Source organism: Pezoporus wallicus, unplaced genomic scaffold (genome assembly GCF_028554395.1).
Source record: "Pezoporus wallicus isolate ANWC-B61680 ecotype Strahan unplaced genomic scaffold, APGP_CSIRO_Pwel_v1 contig_4710, whole genome shotgun sequence".
Lineage (NCBI taxonomy): Eukaryota > Metazoa > Chordata > Aves > Psittaciformes > Psittacidae > Pezoporus > Pezoporus wallicus.
The window spans coordinates 1,267,137-1,287,827 of NW_026640647.1; the positions used below are offsets into that span (position 1 = coordinate 1,267,137).

The 20,691-nt window shown below is 40.7% G+C and overlaps 1 protein-coding gene across 3 annotated transcripts in view; it reads left to right on the forward strand.

Moving 5' to 3' along the window:
* MYO1B (myosin IB) overlaps positions 1-20,691 on the forward strand; it is a 113,249-nt gene that overhangs the window by 1,519 nt on the left and 91,039 nt on the right. For all 3 annotated transcript variants that reach the window (XM_057419749.1, XM_057419750.1, XM_057419751.1), the window contains exon 2: positions 14,852-14,992. In XM_057419749.1, the coding sequence (XP_057275732.1) occupies positions 14,858-14,992 (135 nt within the window). In that variant the 5' untranslated portion in view covers positions 14,852-14,857. The remainder of the gene's footprint in view (positions 1-14,851; positions 14,993-20,691) is intronic.

Sequence of the window (20,691 nt, forward strand, 5' to 3'; positions counted from 1 at the left end):
TTGTTTCCAGTTGTCCCATGCTTGAGTCTGAGAGTGTCTCTAATTTAGTGCTTAAAGCAGTGCACTGCCTCTGCCTTGATTCTGTGTGAAGGTGTAATGGTTGGAGCATTCCCGTTATTTCCAGTATAACATACAGTGGTCACCACTCGTGTCAGCGTTTACCCTCATGTGGCACTTACTGGCATGTTAGTTTACCACAAGTTCCCTCCAGTCCTTAGGAAAGAAGATGTTTCTGAAAACACCTACGTGGGGTTAGGGGGTGTATTTTATGTACATCTTAAAAGCTTCATGTGGGCACTGCAAACTGAGTGCTCAGAAAGGTGGAGATGAAAGAACTCCCAAAAGCATCTTAGATCACAGAAACTTGCCTTTTATTCTTTCCTTTTTTGTAAGAGGCCTGTTAAATTGTGTCTGTGGGGAGGATCTCTGAGGAAACAATGCCAGAGGACAAGTAGTTTAGTTTAGCTGTGTGTGTTGGCCCTCTCAAAAGTTGTGCAAGACTAGATGTGATTCCCCTTGGAAGAGAAATGTACATTGCAAGCCTACTGGTGCTAATGGGGGAAGGGAAAATAAAAGTCTGGCAAATGAGAGGAGGAAGTGGGAGAGAGAAATTGGAAAATAAGCAAAGCCATTAATTTTTCCCACTGTAGACTCTTAAGAAACTGCTGGCAATGTACTGGAGATGCTCTGCCTCATGGAAGTGTCATGGACTTGCTTCACATGATCCTCTGAGATCATCTGGTTTCTCTGAGCTCTGTGGGAACAGAAATTCCTTGTGTTGGAGTTTGATCTCATCTTCCTTTGGCGGCAGCAGTACTAGCAGTGGCTTGGGAATCTGGGAGGAAGGTGAAGAAAGCACAAGTGAGATCATTTGGAGAACAGCTTAGTGCTTGTGTAGGCCAATCTGGACGCTGCGTTTCCTCCTTTCACTTGCCCTATGTGGTCAGAGCTGGGACAAGCGCTAACATACCCGCCAAAGTTAAGTGCTCTGTCAGCCTGCTAAGTGTATTTAAGTGCAGCTAACGTGTCAGACCACCGTATAAATCTTACCTTACATTTCTTTTATCGTTCTTACCGTGCTAATGAAGAACAAACTGAAATGGAAAATGGTGACTTGAGTGATGGTGTGCGTCAAGCCTGGGGAATTTCCTGAGTTTGATGAAAGACAAAAAGAAAGGCTTTTTTTTCCTCCCTAATAGCGATTTACTTAGTTATTTTACATTCTCACAGCCTTCTGAGCAGCTTCTCCTGTTTGCTGGGGGAATACTGGCACAGAATAGAGGAAGGCTGCAGTGGTGATGGTCAGCCCTTGAGTCTGTAACCTGATCCACAGCTTTTTCTCTTCAACTGGGAGAGGAAGTAACAGCTCCTGTTACACCCTTATGTAACCTCCCCATTCATATCCTCCAAAAAGGAGGAAATCAGAGCGGAGTTTCTGATATATAAACTAACATCAAGGCACGCTTTGTCATAAAGAAGCAGTAAAGAACAACATTTATCTTTTGTTTTGAAGTTCCTTGGGGAAAAGAAAAAGGTAGAAATAAAAGGTTTTTCTTCTGCACTGATGGAATAGTGGAAGGGGCTGCAACTCTTTGTCATACGCTGTGAGGCAGCTGTTAAGAAGGATACTGGAACTGCAACAAGGGTCTTTTTATGACTCTTTCCTGGTGTGTTTGAGTGTTAGTCTCAAATCGTTCACCCTTTATAGCTGTGCCCCAGTTTGCTTGTAGATTGTGAAAGCTTTGATCGTTTGGTTTGTATGAGTCCAGATTTTGGTGTCTGAACAAAGTGTGGAGACCAGGATCTCCTCTTTCTTGGCTGCTGGACTTAAACTCCATCTCAGGGGAGAATGGTGAAGGAAGGGGAGTTTCTCAACTCTTGCCCAGGTACTTTCACATATATAAACTATGTAAAAGAAGTATAGTAGGTGTTTCCCCCTTTGAATAGGAGAAGTACCTCTGCTCAGTGAGCAAATAAAGGACTTTCAGTGGCCCTGTCTGGGGTTTCCAGGTTCCATACCTCAGTAGGGACACTAACTCATTTCTACAGTTTCTCATCATTTTTGCCTTTGATTTCCTGCCAGGCTGTTTTTTTTTCTCTAACCAAGTGGCCTCTAGTTCTTTACTTACCTCTTAGACCTGCCCCTCATCCTCCAGAAACCACTGGTATATCATGATTGTTGCAATCATACCCTGTATCTGAGAAGCAGGTAACTGTGAAATGTGTGGCTTGATTGTCAGGGACCCATCTGGCCTGTGACAGGCTCTTCTGGAGCAGAGCTTTTGTGTGTGACCATTTCCAGTGATTCCTGCCATTTTTGGTCCTTTGCTCTTTCTTTGAAGAAACCTGTCTTGAAACCAAGCAGTTTATATTGCCTTTTGCTTACCTTTCTTTGAAGTAACTGTAGAGTGTTTGGAGTTGCTGATTTCAGGCAAATATAGCATCCAGCTGCAATCCTAGAACCATCCAAATAGTCCTTTGCCATGAAAAGATCTAGTGGCATAGATTTTAGAGACAACTGTGCAGTCTTTTTGTCTCTCTCAACTCCTTGTTGCTGGGAAATTTCCCATTTGGTACCAGCAAGTAAACTTGTGTCAATTTCTTGTTCTATTTTAAGTCTGCTAGTGAAGTCACTGTGGCGATGGAAGTGTTTGAGTGGGAAAGACTGAAGTTTAAAACTGTAGTTTCAGAGACGAAGAATTATCAAGCCCCCTTTTCAGATGCAAACTCGTTGGGGAGACCTTCTGTGCAGAGATGTATCGGGTATAATTGACCCCGAAGTCAGGATTCTTTCCAGTGGAAAACCTATGCACACACAAGTAACACACACTAATGCTCCAGCCTTTGGATTGAGAGCAATCAAGAGGTGGCCTCTAGCCTAAGCGTCCAGATTTAACATTTCAGCAAACAAGCTGAAGGCCCAAGATAAGGGATCCGAATATCCAGAGTCCCAAGGAGTGAGAAATATTTACTGTCACAAAGATTTTCTCCTTTGCGGGGGGGGGGGTGTATCATGGGGTTTCAGTAATTGCCTCGTCCCCAACATTGTGCTGCACTGTCTCAGAATTGCTTTGGTGTGGGTGTACTAATAAACTTTGCCTTGTTCTCCCTGTCTTGTAGAGGCAGCAGTCCTTACAGGAGTCTTGTACTAGCAGAAATCCTTATGTTGTTGGGCAAGAGGATGATGGAAAGGAAAGATACCAGGAAGAAAGAAAAAGCATATAGGAAGAGGAAAAAGAGGAGATATGAGAAGGGTTGGTGGGTGCTCTACTGTCAGCATTACATGCTGTAGATTTCTTTATTTTCTAAATACGGGCAGCAAGAAGAGACTCATTTTTCCCTGCTGTCAGCAGAAACCAGTTTTTAAAAGTTTGTGACCACAGCCATGACAGCGTTGGTGCAAGTTTCCTGGGCCCACAAGTATGCTCTGTGTGTGAGTTCTCCAGACTGTCACTCTCTGCTTATCTTTTTCTGTATTTTTCCATGATTTGCGTAGTCTGTAGGCTCTAATGTGCTACTGGGGGTACTTTGAATTAGGATTAAGAGTAATTAAACTGCAGGATTTACTATAATGGAAGGAGGTAGAGAGCAGTCGTATCCTGAAATGTTTCTACTCTTTCATATATATTTTCTTTATGGAGTCTGTTCTTCCTCATGTCTACAAGAGCATACTGGTATTTAGGTATCTTTGTAAACACTTGGCCTTAAAGTAACCAGTTTTTATGCACAGTGGAGCATTTGTAAAGTCCTGATGCTGTAGTTTAATCTTTTCCACTGACCTTTGAAAACCTGCACCTCAGAAGTGAAACGAGGAAACTGCTGGGTGAGGAAGTGTTGAATTCTGTGTCTTGGAAAAGCGCAAGCAAAGGAAGTTGCACTTACTCACTGTATTTTAATGCTTTTGTGTTAAAACCATTTGTAGGACAGTTGAGGGTGTCCTTTTAGATCAAAGAGGTATCCTCAAAGTCCTTATTGCATAAGGACTCTTTGGATGGCACTATAATGATAAATTAGTTCTTTTAAGAAGAGCTGTTGAAGGGAGTGAAGTTGGTATAAACCCTCTCCATTGTTCTTCTGCAGAAGCAAATAAGCAGCTTAACAGAGAGGCACTGGTGACCCTGTGTGAGAGATGAAGAGGTGCTGTTTCTTCTGGGAGCAGTTAACTGTCCACCAAATAGCTTTGCTAGAGCTTTGTGTTTGAGGGTGGAGAAAAAAACTTTTTCTAGCAGAGCTCATGCTTACCTGATGTGGAAGAAGGAGCATCGGATAACTTGCAGCAGGAATACCAGCTGCTCTACCTTTTCATCAAGAGAGGCTTGGAGAGGTGAGCAGGAAGATGGAAAGGTTGAAAAGCAGATTATTTTGGGGAGTAGTTAAACCTACAAGTTAAACAAGTTAAACATATAGCTAAACCAGTAACCAACTGGTTACTTGAGTGTCTGGAAACCCTCCCTAGTTTTTACAGATGAGGATGGATCTGTGACTGATGGACCAGTCGGGCTTAGTTGTGCAGGGTAAGCTAGGGAAGTGCTGATTCCAGGTGAAACTTGGGAGAAGGACAAAGAGTAGTGGAGGGGGTGAAAATGAAAATGGATCCCTTTCTTTCTGAAGGAATATTCCTGATTGTGGTGAGGAAATATCACTGCCATGATGTACCAGGAATCATCTGGACAGCCTTGGTTAACCCTGCTCAGCAAAGCTGGGCTCAAATAGGAGTGGGAGCAGAAAAGGACTATTGGGATGGTCAAGGGGATGGAGAAGCTGCCAATAGGAAAAGGATCAATACTGGCTGTGCTTTATTCAGAATGAGCACTATAAGATAATCCGCTCTAAATATTTTCCTGTGAGGGAGAAAACACATTTAAATTTAAAACCAAACCAAAACCTCAGTAGTATTAGCACAAGGAACAAGAAGTGGATATTAATGGACCATGAATAATTGTAGGAAACACTGCCGGACCTATTTCTCATGCAACATTAGAAGGCTGAAAAATCTCACTCTGGAGTAATGCAGTATAGTAATCATGATTGCATGATACAGTGGTTTTGGCTTAGGTCTGGGACATGCAGAACAGATATAGCTACTATTGCCATTGTTCAGTTCACAGATTGTGAGGCTGTGGGAGTTAAAAGGACTCTGGAGATTACCTTCAGTGATCAAAGAGTGCAAGGCTGTGTTAAAGTTCATTCCAGGAGAACATTTTCTGGCAAGCAAGGGTAGAGCTGGAGCTCCTCATACCTAACAGATTTCTGACACGGGGAAAGCTTGCCTGTATCTGATGTGAACAGATCTTTTTGCTTCTTAAAACTGCCAGGTGATAGTTCTCACTGAAACAAAGCGAGGAAAACTCAGTACCTGTAAGCGTATGTTGAATTTGTCTGCTGTGAGATGGGCTTTTTTCCTTCTGTGGGAGGGAGCTGATTTCTACTGATGTTTTAGGAAAGTGTCCCTCTCTAAATGTGTGAAGTGTTACCATTTCATTTGGAAATGCCTCTGTTTATCATGCTAGATGTTAATAAAAACATTGCTGGTTTCTAACTTAATGAACATCTGGACAGGAGTGGCTCCTGTGGCATGAAATGCAGCTTCTTGAACTGCTCCCGTTATCTGAGATATCTCTTAATAAGAGATACACAAAAATAGCTGGAGATACCTTAAATTAAAAATTGATGAGTTTTATCCTGTGATTTCAGGTGTCCTACTGAAAATGACTGTTAAGAATGGAAACGACAAAACTGGATATAGCTCAACACTTAAGAGAAGCAAACATGTCTAAACAGAACATGTAATTTATCTAAGCCTCCTCTGCCCTTTAATAGATGCTTTTTTTAGCTTGGGTTTAGGGCACCTATTGCTTCCTCTTCCTGCAACACTTCCATCCATTTTTTTTTTTTTATCCTCCCTCTCCTTCATTAAAAATGGCAGTGTTTTGCTGAAGAGAAATTGATGTGCAGAATAGACAGCAATGGCTTGTGGGGTGAAACCTTGCACTGTTCTGTTACCCTGGCAGCTAGTCCAGGGAGAAATGGGACTAGTCGAATCTGACTTCCTGCAGGTTTTTCTCTTGTGGTAGATTGACTTGCAAAGAAGCAGTAATTTCCACTTGAAGCTTTTCTGCAGCTAGGGAATTTTGTGGAGCTGTTCTTCTGCAATGGCTCTGTGGTACTTAATAACTGGTTTGCTCTCCTTGCAACCCACGTCTCTGATGGGATGCTTATGCTTAGATCTCCTCTCCTGCCTGCTTTTACATGTGGAAAATTAGGTAATCTGTTGTCCTTTACTCCCGGGTCCTTTGAAATTCAGCATTAGGCATGTATGAGAGTGTAGACATGGAGACCAAGACATGTACAGCCAGTATGATTTGTCTTGTTTTTTTAAAACACTAGGCTATAGACATACCAAAAATATGTACAGATATTACAGGGAGCCCATCAGTGAGATTTCCAGGAGAGGGAAATTGCAACAGGCACCATTCAGGTGGTGTTCAAGTGTCTTCTTTTTCTTCTGTCTTAAATGGAAAAGGAAAGTGAAGGTGACAGTGTTCTCAGCCATGTAAATTTTATCTTCACCCAGATTTTTACTGCTTCGAACAGAATATGGGTGCATGGAAACTTGGACCTTGGTCTGTGGGCAACTCAGTGAGTGTGATGGTGGTGCCAGCTGCTCTAGGAATTCGAGGTGTACTCAGTTATCATGGGTGTCTTGGTGGTGGGTGGTTAGGGGCACCAATGCGTCTTCTGGGATCTGGATTTCCTGATGCTCTTGATTAGCTTTGTGTTTTCTGTGCCTGGTTTAAGTCTGGTTCAGTGACTGCCATGGGGACATTCTGTGGCTGTTTTTCCTTCTGCTGTTGACAGCTGAGTGAAGCTGCGGTGTTACCGGTTCTGTTCTGTCATAGTCTGCATATCTCCAAGGCTTATCACTGACTGCTTAACATGCAATGCACACAAGTATTTGAAGAGAAGATTAGCATGTCCTCTAGTATTTTAACCCTGTAGTATCAAGACGTCTCTTCATACTCACCTCACTGATGCAATATAAATGGATGTTCACTTCAGTTGCCCTGCTGCAAGCAGATTTCTTTCACCTGTGTCAGGGATATGTGGTTTATGTGCTGTCTGAAGGAAAGTGAGCCTTGCTGTCTGCCCACATGCTTGTGTGGATGGGAAGGTAAAAATCCTATTATAATGAGAGTATAAATGAAAGATCTATCTTACAGCTGATTGCTGGATGGCTGCCAGAGGAGTGAAACCTCAGTTGAAAGAAATGTTTAGACTTTGTGAGGGCTGGTTGATTTTAAGTGGTGTTTTGTGAGGATCTTCTACCAGGGGCTCTTTTGAACGCAGGCTCTGGTGTGGTAGCAAGCTACTGGTGTGTGACATATAACAAACAAAGAAGATCCCCCAAAACAAATAAGCACTACCTTGGTTTTTGTGCCCCTGTTCTGCAAGAGCTATGCAAACAACCTTTGGATTGGGCTGGATCCCCAGTAATTGGCAGAAAACTTAAGCGGCAGCTTGAAAGATGAAGGTAATGAGTTTAAAAGGGCAACCCCTGCTTAGAGGAGTTGGGATATCCAGTAGTAAAGGCTAATTTTTGTGGGTTTTTTTGTTGTGTTTTATTTATTTTTTTATTTATTCTTTTTTTAAAGAATGAGGGTGTTTTCTTTGTGTTCATGTTCTGTACTGCCAAAAAATTATGTCTGAAGAGCACTCTCAGTCTGAAATCTAGTCTTTGGTTTAGGGGAAGAAGGCAGGACCTTTGACAACTTCTGGTTTTGCAGTCACATTTCACTAGTTTTCAAAAAGATTCCAGAGAATCTTAGCAAGGTATGTGCCAAAAAGAGACCCCCCTTACTGCTGAGTGATTCATCCCTTTCTGTAAATGGGGACCTGGGGTGGTTATAAAGCTCTGTGGTTAGGCAGTGACTAAGAAAAGCCTAAAAGTAAGAAACCACCATGGATCCTGTTTCTGCTGAGTCAGTGGGAATTTAACCAGAATTTTGGATTGCCAACAGCCTTGTTAGTGAAGAGCTATTGCCGGATGCATTGAGGCTGCCCAAAGTGTTCTCCCCATTAAAAAGAAGTAATTTTTAAGACAGAAAAAAAAAAAAGGAAAAAAATGAATCAGGCTCCATCAGAAAAGGCTTCCCCACATCTATAATCTTTGAAGCCTGCCAACAGAATCCAAAATGTAAAGGAATTTTTGCAGGTAGAAAATGGAGTATCAAATGTCTTTTAATGATTTTAAGGCTGTGTTTTAGCAGGTGCCTTAGCAACGGTGAAGGACCCAGATGTTTTCCCCCAAACCTGGTGTGACTGTATGACCAACCTAGATGAGGTAAAGCAAGGCTGCAGGTTGACTTAGGAAATAGATCAGCCCCTGAGCGCAATTACTGGTGGCAGTTACTCTGTTGTGGTTGCAAAATAATTACTAGAAGTAATTTGAAAACCTGTACTGCTGGGATTATAAAGCAGAAACAGTAGAATAGATACACCCCATGGTGTCTTACGGCAGGTAACATCCGTGCTAATGTTATTCTAACTAGTATGCAAAAGTAGCAGAAAATAGCCTTAGAGAAATGCTAACACAACTCCTCACTCCTTTGCCCATGCTCATCAATTAGTCTTTTATTAGGGAGGAGGAGGAGGGTGAAGCTGTATCTCCTGCATGCATGGCTCAGGTTATTTTGGCTTTGCGGTGAGGTACCGTGCATTTTTTATGTGGTATGAGAGTGGTGCATAGTCTTGTCATGAAGGATATGAACAGAGACATGGAAGAGGCATTTCACTTTTGTGGGGTTAATGATGATTAATTACTGCTTAATGTATATTGTAACCAAATTGATGTAAAAATAAGAAACCCAGCCAAAACTCCCAACAACCGCCCCCCAAACCAACCCAAAGATACTCTCCCCCTTAACAAACCCCCCAAACCCTCAAAAAACAACCACCAAAGCTCTCTCCTCTGCATTTATAAAGGCCTGAGCCCTGTTAATGAAGAAAACTTCAGCCACTGTTTATGTCAGTAGGAGATAATGGCCCAGAGAACAGTCTGTACACCTCCTAGTGAAATCTAATTATTACGCTGTCAGTTATTCTAAACTGGAGCTAAGCCTCTGTTGTTAAACTACTAAAAGATGACATTGCTTCATGTGGCTGCAGCTGTTTGCTGAGCAGTACTTCAAGTGGACTGTTTCTTTCTTGAAAATTACCAAATCTTTAGCTAAATGTGTGGCATTGGGTAGCAAGAGCCAGCGGAGCATTTGTTCCTGCTATGGAATTCTGCCGGACAAATCTTCTGTCGTCTGAATTGCAGTCAGTGGTGCACAACTGTCCTAATCTGATGTTGCTAAAGGGCTGTTCCCATTTAGCTGGTGCTGAATGCAAACATTCCTGCAGTCCAATACAAATATAGCCCATAATGCCACATTTTCATCTGAAATTCACTGAAGCTGTTTGTTGTGAAGTACTCAAGGAATCTAGTGCATGTTTGATGCCTACAGAAAATAAAGAGAAATTGCACAAGGCTCTCAAACAATGCTGATTTCCTGGTAGGTAAAATGTGAGAAATGTTAACTAATTCAGAGCCCCAGATAATAAACCTTTTCCTATTGGAACACACTGATTTGTTCAATAGGACTGTGGGAGCAAAAGGAATTCAGAAGATACTCAGACATCGGCCTTTCCAAGGGGAAAGATGGAGACTCAGAGGGAAGCATTTTAGTTCTTTAAGCTGTTGCAGTATCTATTAACATTCCTTCCTGCAGTCTGTCTCTCAGGTGTCTCAAGTCCACATTCTTGCAGGAAGAAATCATGAGCTGTAACACTGTGCTGCTTTATGGTGCTTGTTTCTTCGCCATGTTTATGGTGGCAGAGCAACTTCTGTGAGCTGGGCAGGAGGAGGGTGCAGGTGTTCCTAACAGGCAGCAGATAGGAAATGCCAGGTACATTGCTCCCCTGTAGCATCCGAAGACTAAAATGTTAGGGGGTCTGGAGGGAAAGCAAAGATTTCCTTTGGATGGTATCAGTGTTTTTTTCATACGTGCTGATGTAGGGAAATCTAGCCATGTGTAACAGTTCAGCACTGTAATAGTTCAGCTGCACAAATGTTCCCAATGAACTTGCACCTTCTGTGCATCAGTCAGAGGCCAGAGATGTGTGGAGGTCACTAGGCAGCAGAAGAGGATGACTCTAAACCCTGCTTCTTGTTAAATTTGTACTAAGGCTTGTCATAAGTGGTACAGGATGGCTGTAGTCCCTTTTGCTTTTGTTTGGTTCATGTAATGACAGGCCCTTCGTAGCTGCTTTTTTGCAGCAGTGGCCTGACAGTGTCTCCGCTCTGTGTGGGTTGATTGCTCCCTGACAGAGAAAAAAGGGAGTGAGTGGGCAAGTGTAATTGCAGCCTGTCGGGGGTTTGGGATCAGAGCTGGAGCATGGAATCAGTTTGAACTCTGCTATTGATTTACTGATAGTGCAGGTTGCCCGTGAAATCTTAGCAAAGAAAAAGGTGGTTATTTTCTACAATGAGTTTGTGGTAGTGAAGCAAAAGGTTTGTTTGTTTGTTTGTTTGTTTTTAATAGTCAAAGCTAGAAGCATATATTGGGTACATCTGTTGTGTCAATTTTGATGGTAGGGAAATTGCCGTTTTGCTACAGTGCCACAAAAGAAAAACAAGCTACCTCTGCAGTGAATGGTAATTCCAATGCAGCAAATGCAAACGTGTGCTAAGGACTGCACATCTGTAGGAAGATGCTGACAGTTGTTGCTGTTTTACTGTATGAGGCTGTTGTGGAAAACCTTGGACAATTCTCTAACATGCTGTATGCCAGTAATAGGGTATTACTTCATTTCCCGCTTAGAGAATGTGGGAACTTAATTGTACAAGGCTTTTGGGGTTTTGACTGTTCTCTGTATCATCTTCTATTTATAGTTTTTGTTAGCTCGTTTCAGGTTGGCCAATGGTGAGGCTGCTCTGGCTGTGGAATAGTGGAATTGTTAATTTGTCATCCTTGTGGCTAAGAGAGACAAGAAAGTCTTAGATTTAGCTGACCTATCTGAATGGCAATCGCAGGCCTTGCAAGTAGTAGATACAACTGTCTGTGTTTCAAAATGCTATGTGTAGTGTGGGAGCGTGTGGATAAAAGCATTTTACAGACTTAGCATGCTCCTCCCGAGCATGTTGTCCAACATAAAAACAGATCAAGCTGTGAAAGATTGCTGAATAATATGTTTTCATTTTTCTGGGAACGGAAATGTGTTGAAAGTTTTCTCACTCCATTGAATTAATGCCTAGATAGGAGACCAAAGTGAGGAAGAACAGATTTGACAAATGGAGAGCAGGGAGATGTTCTGAAATGCTGCCGATGTTTGCTCTGGGGATAAGAAGGGTAAATGTGGGAGAAGACTTAAGTGGGTGTGGAAGAGATCAGGGAATGTTTGAGGAAGAATATGACTGGCAGACTGCAAGTGTTACAAGAATTTTGGGATTTTTGCTGAGCTAATTTGTTGCTATATTAATAATTTGCAGCTGCAATCTTCATACAACACTCGTTTTCCTTGATGTCAACAGAATGAGACATTGCAGTCACAAGAGCAAGGTAGTAGGTAAATCGGGGGAGTACTGCTTATATTTTGAGGCTATTCTTTATTGACTTTCCAGTTTGAAATTACAAATGGAGCCTAACAGCAGTACTTCCATCCACCTTCCCCTATTCAGCAGTCTTTGTTTGAAAATCACTAAAGTTGTCCTTGTTTTAAAGGACACAGCCCGTTCTGGTTCTTTCCTGGAACCTAATTTCCTGTTTGCCAGTGTTTGCTCTCTCACCAGCACAGCTGTGGTTTCAATCCTTACTGATCTCTAATGCACTGAGAGCGTGTTTTGGTCCCATTCCTCTCATACTTCTGGTTCTTGAAATGATTCTTGAGAAACATTCATCTTTTTAAAGGTGCATGGATACAAGCATAGGTAGAAGCCACTTACTTTTATGTCTTACTCTCCAAATGGTGGTGATCACGTTGTCACCAGCATTGGTGGGAAAGGATTTTCAGCTGCAAGGCATCCTTGAGTATATGGCAAATACAAATACTTGGACATGGATTTGGATTCAGTTTCTGAGCTTAGTGGCATATTGCTGAAATCTTGACTAAAGTTTAATCTTGCAATGTAGCAAAGGTTTGTTTTTTATTTTTTTTCTGGTAGTGCTGTTTTTTGAGTTTTTTTTAGCAGCTACTTTTAATAATTGTTATTTGCTGTTTTGAAAGTGCTGTATGTATTCATCTAATAATACTTCTAAGAGATGAAATTCTATTATTGATTAAATTACATCTAGTTGCTTAATGTATGTTTAAACATGGTTGGCTTTTCTTAACAGTGCTTTTTTCCCCACTTCTTATCTCAGATAGACCATCAAATTATCCCACAAGTTTGCTGGATTTCCCTTTTCTGTTTGCTAAGACAGAGCGGGGTTTATGATTGCATTCATAGCACAAAGTGGGGGCTAACAACATTGGTATGGCAGAATACTCTTAAATCGTGCGTCAGTGTATGAGACAGTCTTTAATGAATATTTTGTAATGGCTAAGCTATTGCAAATATCAGTGTTAAATGAGGTGTCTAGGCATATTGTGAGCTATGTTTCTAATATTTTCTAGCTTGCAAGTTAATGGAAATATTTCAACCATAGTATGATGTTAAGTTATTGTGGGAAAAAGCAAGTTGAAAATTAACCTTTGAGCATAAAATGGAACTTTTCAAATGTATTGGTAAATTAATATTTGTATACAACTTTCTGATCCAGCTTTTAGTAGTAGCTATAGTGTCTTTGTGCACCTTTTCTGCAAAATATGCCTCTGATTTTTGGAATAAGTGTATGCTCTTTATGGGTTTGGCTGCTCTTGCTCTTGAAATTCCCAAGCAGTGATGCATGAAGTGTGGTAGGTGGTATGTAATTTCACAGTGGTAGATGAGTTAGAACTTAAATTTTAGGCTGAAATTGCCCATATTAGGATTTTTATGTTGTCTCTTTTTTGTTTGTTTTTGGCTACAAACCCAAAATTTAATAAGTTCCATACTTAAGAAGGAGCATTCAAAAATTTTTTGAGCATTAGTTGGTGTATAGGAAGTAATTAGGTCATTGAAACAAGACCGATAGTTTAAAGCATGTGTCTTAATGGGATGCAGAAGTTGAAGATACCTCTGAAAAGATTTTGTGAATGCTTAAAATATTTTTCGTGAACTTTTAAGAATAAAAGTATCTTTTTCTACAAAAAATATTTGTCCAGTGTTTTTGTTTAAAATAAAAGCTCCCTTGTTTGTTTAGCAGAGTTGACTCAGCTTTGGTTGGTTACCAGAGTTCAGCACTGTTTTTGCATTTCCATGTGAATTTCTAGTAATTCCCAGGCTTGGTTCAGGTTTGGGGGGTCTTGTTGTATCACTTCCATTAGCTGCCTGTGGAGCTGTGTTTCTCTTCGTTGAATTTGGAAAAACATCAAACACAACTTAAGTCTTGACCTCATATCTCTCAAATGCCACTCACTGCTCAAAAAATGAAATAGCATGTAGTAAAGCGGTGGCTGTGGACAGAAGCGAAAGATAAAAGGCTTTGCTTGGTTAAAATTAGTTATGTGATGGGTAGCTACTATGGCAAGTTAAGGCTGATTGTGTGAGGTATTTTTACGGCGCTTTGAGAAACAAGAACAAATATTTAGAATTAAAATAATGCTGCAGTGATAGGGGGAGAGGGGACAGCCTGATAGCATTTCATAGCTGGGAGGTTGCAGCTGACCTGTGAAGTTCTGCTGTTGTTCTGTGTAGCTGTGCGGTAGCTGGTTCTTGGTTTTTGTTGTCAGCAAAGTTGTTCTCTCATCTGTGGTTCCCCGTTTGCAGGCCAGCAGTGCTAGTACAGCCATTTTTCAGTCTTCTCGTGAAAGCTGAAAGCAGTAACTGTGTGCCTGGAGTTCTTGAGGAGCTTTGTTAATCGTCCCTAGCCTTTGTATTGGGAGGATAAAAGGCTGGGAGGATCAAATAGGTGTTAAGTTTTGGCCTGACCTTGACTTCTTTGTCTGAATTACTTGGTGCCTTTGTTTGATCCTGGTCCCCTGTTTAAGCCCAGCTTCCTTTTTGCAACTCCAGTTATAGTGATGCAGAGTCTCCACTTGTCACTGGATTGTTGCTGCCCAACAAAAATGCTCCCTTAAGCAATAAAATTAAAAATAAATCCACAACTTAATTGTGTCTGGTTAGGAAATGAAGTCATTTGATAGCCTTGCATAACCAAGAGCAGTAGTGTACTGGAATATAGGCACTCCTAGTGTACAGGGTTTATGAATTACGATAAAAGAGTGTGGTTTTTGTCTCTGAGTGGGTTCACTTGGTTTCCGTGTAAAACTTGATAGAGTTGAAGAAAAGCAAGTAAGGGTGAGAAAGAAATTCAGATTAGGGCATTGAGAAATTTAAACCCTAATTTGATAAACTGGAGATGTTGATGCAGCTCTTGATAAAACTTGGGTTTGTGTACACTTGAACACTGTAATGATGTAGTCCAAAAAATCTGGATGTGGTGCCCACTGGAATCTTCATTCCTTTTTCTTGCAGTTTCATATTTAATGTATAATGGACTAGAAGGCATTGTTGACTCTTAGAAGTTAAAGTTTTGGAATTTTGTGTACTATCTGGGTAGACTGAATGACTTTGAGAATGTTCCTTGGAAAAATGGTTTCAAAGTAGTGTCATTCAATGGGTTTTTCACTTGTATTCTTCAAATAGTGTTACTGGATAATGCCTGTGAATAATTAGAATAATTTTGAGCTAACTTCACTCTTTGTCTTTTTCTTGTTTCTTTCTTTGCAGGAGAAAATGGCCAAAATGGAGGTCAAAATGTCACTTTTAGATGACATGATAGGGGTGGGAGATATGGTTCTTTTAGAGCCGCTTAATGAAGATTCGTTCATCAATAATCTGAAAAAGCGCTTTGACCACAATGAAGTATATGTAAGTATATGTTAACAAATAGCATCCTGTGAGCAGCTATGTTGTAATTATTAAAATATGTGTTTGTTTATAAGGATACACATAGACTGAATGTCTGAACATAATCTATTATATTAGGGACATTTTTAACCTTTCTTTTGCTGCAGTCTTTCCTGTACTGTATTGTTTGCATTTGATCTTTTCTATCTGGGATATTTTTTCTTTTTCCCCTTGCACAATGTGGTGCACCTCTGATTTTCATAAAAAAACAGTTCCAGAGCTGATGATGACAGTAACTTTGATAGTCCTATTGTCAGGGGACATCACAGTTACAAATAATTCACTTTACAGGGAAGGCACTGCCAGGATGTTAGAGCAGGTTGATGATGAAACAATACATGCTTGGAATATGCTTGGGCTAGCTTATAAATTGCCTGCTATCTTGGACTTGCAGAAAAAAAAAGTGTTTATTAGAATGGTTGGACTTTAAAGTAGAAACAGTGATTTTGGCTATATGTGGAAGTAATCAAAATCTTCAGGCATATTAATCTAGGAGTGATGATAAGTAGGAGAGATGTTGTGAACTGACAGTTGAAACACGCAGGGGATGAAGAGACAAACTAATTCCAGTGAAGCCTTTCATTTCCTGCTTCCTCTTTGTTCCATTTTTGTTAAAATGTCCTCAGTATTGCATCTGTTGTACTGCTGAGGCTGTGAGAACTTGATGATTTGTAGACTTCCAAGACTGCTGGTGAAAGATAAGTCTTTTAAGAGTAAAGTTGAAATAGTTAAGCCAAACCATAGCTACGATCTGCAAGTGATTGTCTGCAGCTTAGTACAATCAAATACATGTGTTCTGTACTTAATTATAACTTAGCCCTCCCCCCCCCCCTTTTAATTTTCATTGTGTCTGTATTTTTCCTTCATGCTAAGCATTTGAACCTTCGTGGCTTCATTCTACTTTTCCATCTTCCAGTATGGGAGGACTGTGTCATTTTTGTTTACTACTTCTGTCCCTTAGTTATAGTCTGTGCTTTTGTACTTCTGCTATTCATGGTTTGCTGTGTCTTTCTGCTAGAGTAATGTTCTCTTTTCTGTAGGCATTAGCTTGGAAATGTGGAGTTACGTCTATCAGCTATTGTATAACCTCCACCTCCTTAAGTTTGGGCTGCCAATTTAAAATAAGACAAAGACTCTCAGTATCCCTTAAAACCTTGTTGGAGAAGAAACCAAAATGATCTGTATTTGTAAAGTTCGCTTCCATAGCGGTTAAAACCCCAACATATTGGTACCTGTGAGAGTTACATTTCCAAACATTTGTGGCTTCGATTTTCCTTGTGGCTTGAAGATGTGGTCTGGTCCCTCTTGATAGCCCCTGGATGTTCATACAGGCAGGTAGATACGAGGGTCCCCTGCTGCTCTTTTGTCTTGCTTTTGGCAAATTTTCCATTGTCAACAGCTGCAGTGGCTGCCTGTTCTTCGATTCAGAGGGTTTCTTTAGTCAGTGGCTTGTATGATTAACCCCAGTTTTAGGGTTAACTATATTCCTGATACCTACAGTAAAAGTGAGTGTTACTGAATCATCTCATTCCACTTCACTTCAAGAAAATATGAAGGAGAAGAAAAGGAAAGGGAAGTATTTGCCCAGAGATTGAAGAAGACAATCTCTACCTTGCCCACTCTTTGGGTCATATTTGAAAGTTCTGTTTAAATCATTAAGGATACAAACCTATTTTGTGAGGTTACACTAGACTACACAGTCTCTTAGAAATATTGGTGTAAGTCATGCGGGAGTAGATTTCTTATGGTGTTTTGTTTTGTTTTTTTCCCATTGTAAATTACTATGGATTGCAAAGTATTTAGTTACATGTTTCTATTTAATTTAGGCTGGATAGCTTTTTCTTGAAATAAATCAGTTTGAATGACAAATGGCTAATCTGGTTTATTTTTATCTGTTATTAAGCGCTAGGCTGACAGCCATGTTGAAACACACAGTTGTTTGAGACAGTGACAGTGAAGCATGTTATTCCCCCCTGGTTCTGATTCAGCTGGGCCTGGCACTGACATGCAGTGTAATTAGCTGCATTATGTGCTTTGGCAGGTGATACCAGGTGTCACACTTCTTTTGCAGTGTAAGATCCTCTGCCTTGCAGGTGGGAAAGCCTAGTACTTAAATGTGCTCTTTTGAGAGGTGTGAACTGTTGCCAGAACCAAAGGAGGTTTTTTTTGTGGTATAGTTTTTGGTTAGTTTCTTTTTCTTTTCTTTTTTTCCTAAATCATTCTGGTGTAGTTTGTTGCATCATCATTTACCCTTTTTATCTCCAAGGTTTTTTGATCAGGAGTTGTTCATTTGGGTTTTTTTTTAAGGTCTTTCAAGTACTGGTTGTGAATCCACACTATGAAGGCAAAATATTGTCAATCTTTCCAAGTATGAAAGCATTCACTACATCAATGGTGGAAAGAAGTGTTTATGTCTGTGCCACATGATGCTAGTTTGTGATCCTGCGTGGTGTTATTTACTAAATCACTTGAGGAACATTATCTCCTTTTCCTACTAGCTGAGTTCTGCTGCCCTGCAAATTTCACGCCACTGTTGTGTATTTTAGAAGACTTTTTTAAAGTTGGAATGGTGCTCACAGTAACAACCACGTTAATTTTCAACTGCAAACTCTTCTCCTTATTGCAACCCCCTCTTTCTCCCCAGACTTTACTCATGAAAACTACACTTTCTGTTTCTAGACTCAGATGGGCACAATAAAGCCTTTGTTCCATTTGGAAGTAACGTTTGTTTTACTGTGTAAAATTCATAGTTTCAATGCTATCTTGGGGCAACCAGATTGGACTGTTAAAGTGCTACTGTTGGTGTGTAACAAAGACTGCAGATTTCTTCAGCTCTAACAAGCTACACACACAAGCTGACCTCTCAGGATGCTTTCCAAGAGCAGTAGGAATGGGTTTGTCTTTTTACGGCTCAGTTGTTGGGTTAAGTTCAGTTCTTATGTCGATGCTCCATGGTAGGCATTGCCAGAAGTTGTGTCAAAGTTTAAAAAAACTGCATCAAACTGAAGCCGTATGAATGAATTGAAATGTTTCTACAGCAGTAAACCAGGGCTTACTCAACATCAAATTCTAAGCAGTTTCCTGTAGACTGCTAGCCATATCTGTGCTACATATGTTAGTTTTAAAATGGAGTTGCAGTTATAACCTTCAAAAGGGTTTGATGTGAGGAATGAGTTCTGTTAGCTTTGAAAATGCTGTAACGTTGGCCAGACATTGCATATATGTGTAGCCTGTCTTTATAGGTAAACCAACAAAGGGGGCTTATAAGAAAGATGGGGACAAACTTTTCAGTAATAGGTAATAGTATGATAGGTAATAGTTTTAAACTAAAAGGAGGTGGATTTAGACTAGATACAAGGAAGAAACTTTTACAATCAGGCTGGCAAAACACTGGAACAGGTTACCCAGAGAGATGCTAGATGCCCCATCCCTGGAAACATTCAATGTCAGGTTGGACAGGGCTCTGTTAAAGATGGCCCTGCTCATTGCAAGGGGTTGTACTAGGTGACCTTTGAAGGTCCGTTCCAACCCAAGCCATTCAATGAGATGTGAGAGTCAGATCGAGCCATCAGTGAACAGTGCCAAGTCTCTCCCTGTAGTCAAAGATGACAAGGCTTGTTCCAATGGAAGAAAATACAATTTTTGTCTTTTCCAGTCTCTTTCACAGTAGTAATGTTTGATGCTGGATGTTTGATGTTGGAGATCCTAATGCCAGGTCCATTTACCCCTTTGAAATTCCAGATCTTCTCTGTAGGAGCTCCTTTTTGTGAGAGCATTGAGAGCTGGATCTCCTGACAGCCCTCTTGTACCATCCTGGGTATAGTCACTGTAAACCCTTCAAGAAAAATAGCAAAGTTTCATGCTATGGTGCAAACAGAGCAATAAGTGTACTCCAGACAGTTAGAGGACAGACTACAGCTTGGTTACCTGTTGTTCAATTCCATGTGTATTTGATGGAAAGTTTAATGGACTTGGGTGTTGGGTTGCATACCAGAGCGCAAAGCTGTGCCTATAAAAATAAGCATGGAGGCTGGTGGAGCTGGAGCTAGGCCAGATATTCTACTAAAGGCCATCAGATTCTGCAGTAATCTCATGCTGAGTGGCTTTGGGGGGGAGGGCTCACTGAGTAACACGCATGTGTTAATTGGAAATGGGAATCTTGGAGTTTAGTCATGTCTGGAAATGTGTGGGGTATGTCTGACCAAGAAAAATCTCATTAGAAGGCTGTGATTGTTTATTATATTCTTTTTGCAACTCTTAAACTTTTCATTGATGAAATCTGCATCACTTTTTCACAGAAGTTCTCTAAATATCACTTACAAAAGCGTGAGGGCTCTTCTGTAACTTTACAAAGCAAAACGTGGCTCGTGGGCAGTGCAGTTAGCAAGCAGAAAACACCCACAATGCTGATTATTTGAAGGTTCCAGGGAGCAGTTTGTGCGGTTAAAATGCGTGACCCAGAGACTGCATGGAAAACTTCAAATACATTCATAACATGCAGTTTGTGTGTGACTGATGAATTTTGACTCGTTCTGTTGAACTCCCTCCCTGAACTTTTTATTTTTTAATTATTTTTTTTTTTAAGTTGGCAGAAATATGGTGAGCCAATCCAGCTCAGCAGCTATTTCTCATTTGTATTTTGGGATGCTGACAAATGGGAGGGGGGGCATCTGTGTCTACATGTGTATTTACAGTGACTCATGAATGGTAGAGTTTTGGGATAAATTGTAGTGCATGTACCAGTCTGAAACTCATTTTGGTGTTGGGTTTGTTGCTTTGTGAGGCTTGTAGAAGCAGCAAGGGAGGCATTGAGGAGTCTGGAGGGAAGCGGAGCTGCGTAGGCTTACGGGAGTCAGCTTTTAAAGGCCAGACACAGCTTTATTCTGCTGCCCTGCACATTTTTTCCCTGCAGTTATGTTGTTTCTTGAAGTCTTCCCAAATTTGCAGAGGTCAACATTTTGTTCCTTACAACAAAATGTTTGTTTGCTTTTCTTGTTCTTACAACAAAACAGAATCTGTCTGATGTCAGCGTTTAATTTGTGTGTGGAGTTTGTGGGCTGCTTTGGGCAGGAACAGTCTTATGGTATTGAACACATGTTGTTTTATCACCGAGACATTAAATATTTGGCGTTCCAGTGTGATAACTCAGTGTTACCTGTTTGAGGTAGCATCCTTGTGGCTGCCTTCTGGTGGTGTGGCTGTTTGTTGTGATGTGCTTGTTTTACAGACTGAGCTGCTTCCTGTTGATATCTGGTGCATTAATATTTTAGGAGTAGCCTTTTTGTTTCTGACTTGACCTTATTCCACTATTTCTGTCTGTATTATTGATTCGTCCCTTTTTCAGCTACCTTTATAGTATTTGTGAGTTCACTGAACTGCTGTCAAGTGTAGTGGCTTTGTTCCTACTGCGCTCACACCTGGCATTGCAGATGCTGCATTTGGAGGAAGAGGGTGGCAAAAAAATTGTGGTGAATGAGACCAATTGCTTTGGTTTGCATCAGCCTTGTTTGTCTATCAGTCCGTATAGCTTCATTGCTGTTGTGAAGAACTGAGTTTTGTGATATTGGGAGGATGTAAATGGAGCATGCTGGGAAAATCATTTGTTGTAATATGATTAAATGATTGTTGATGTTCAGTTTTATTCTCAACTTTATTACCTT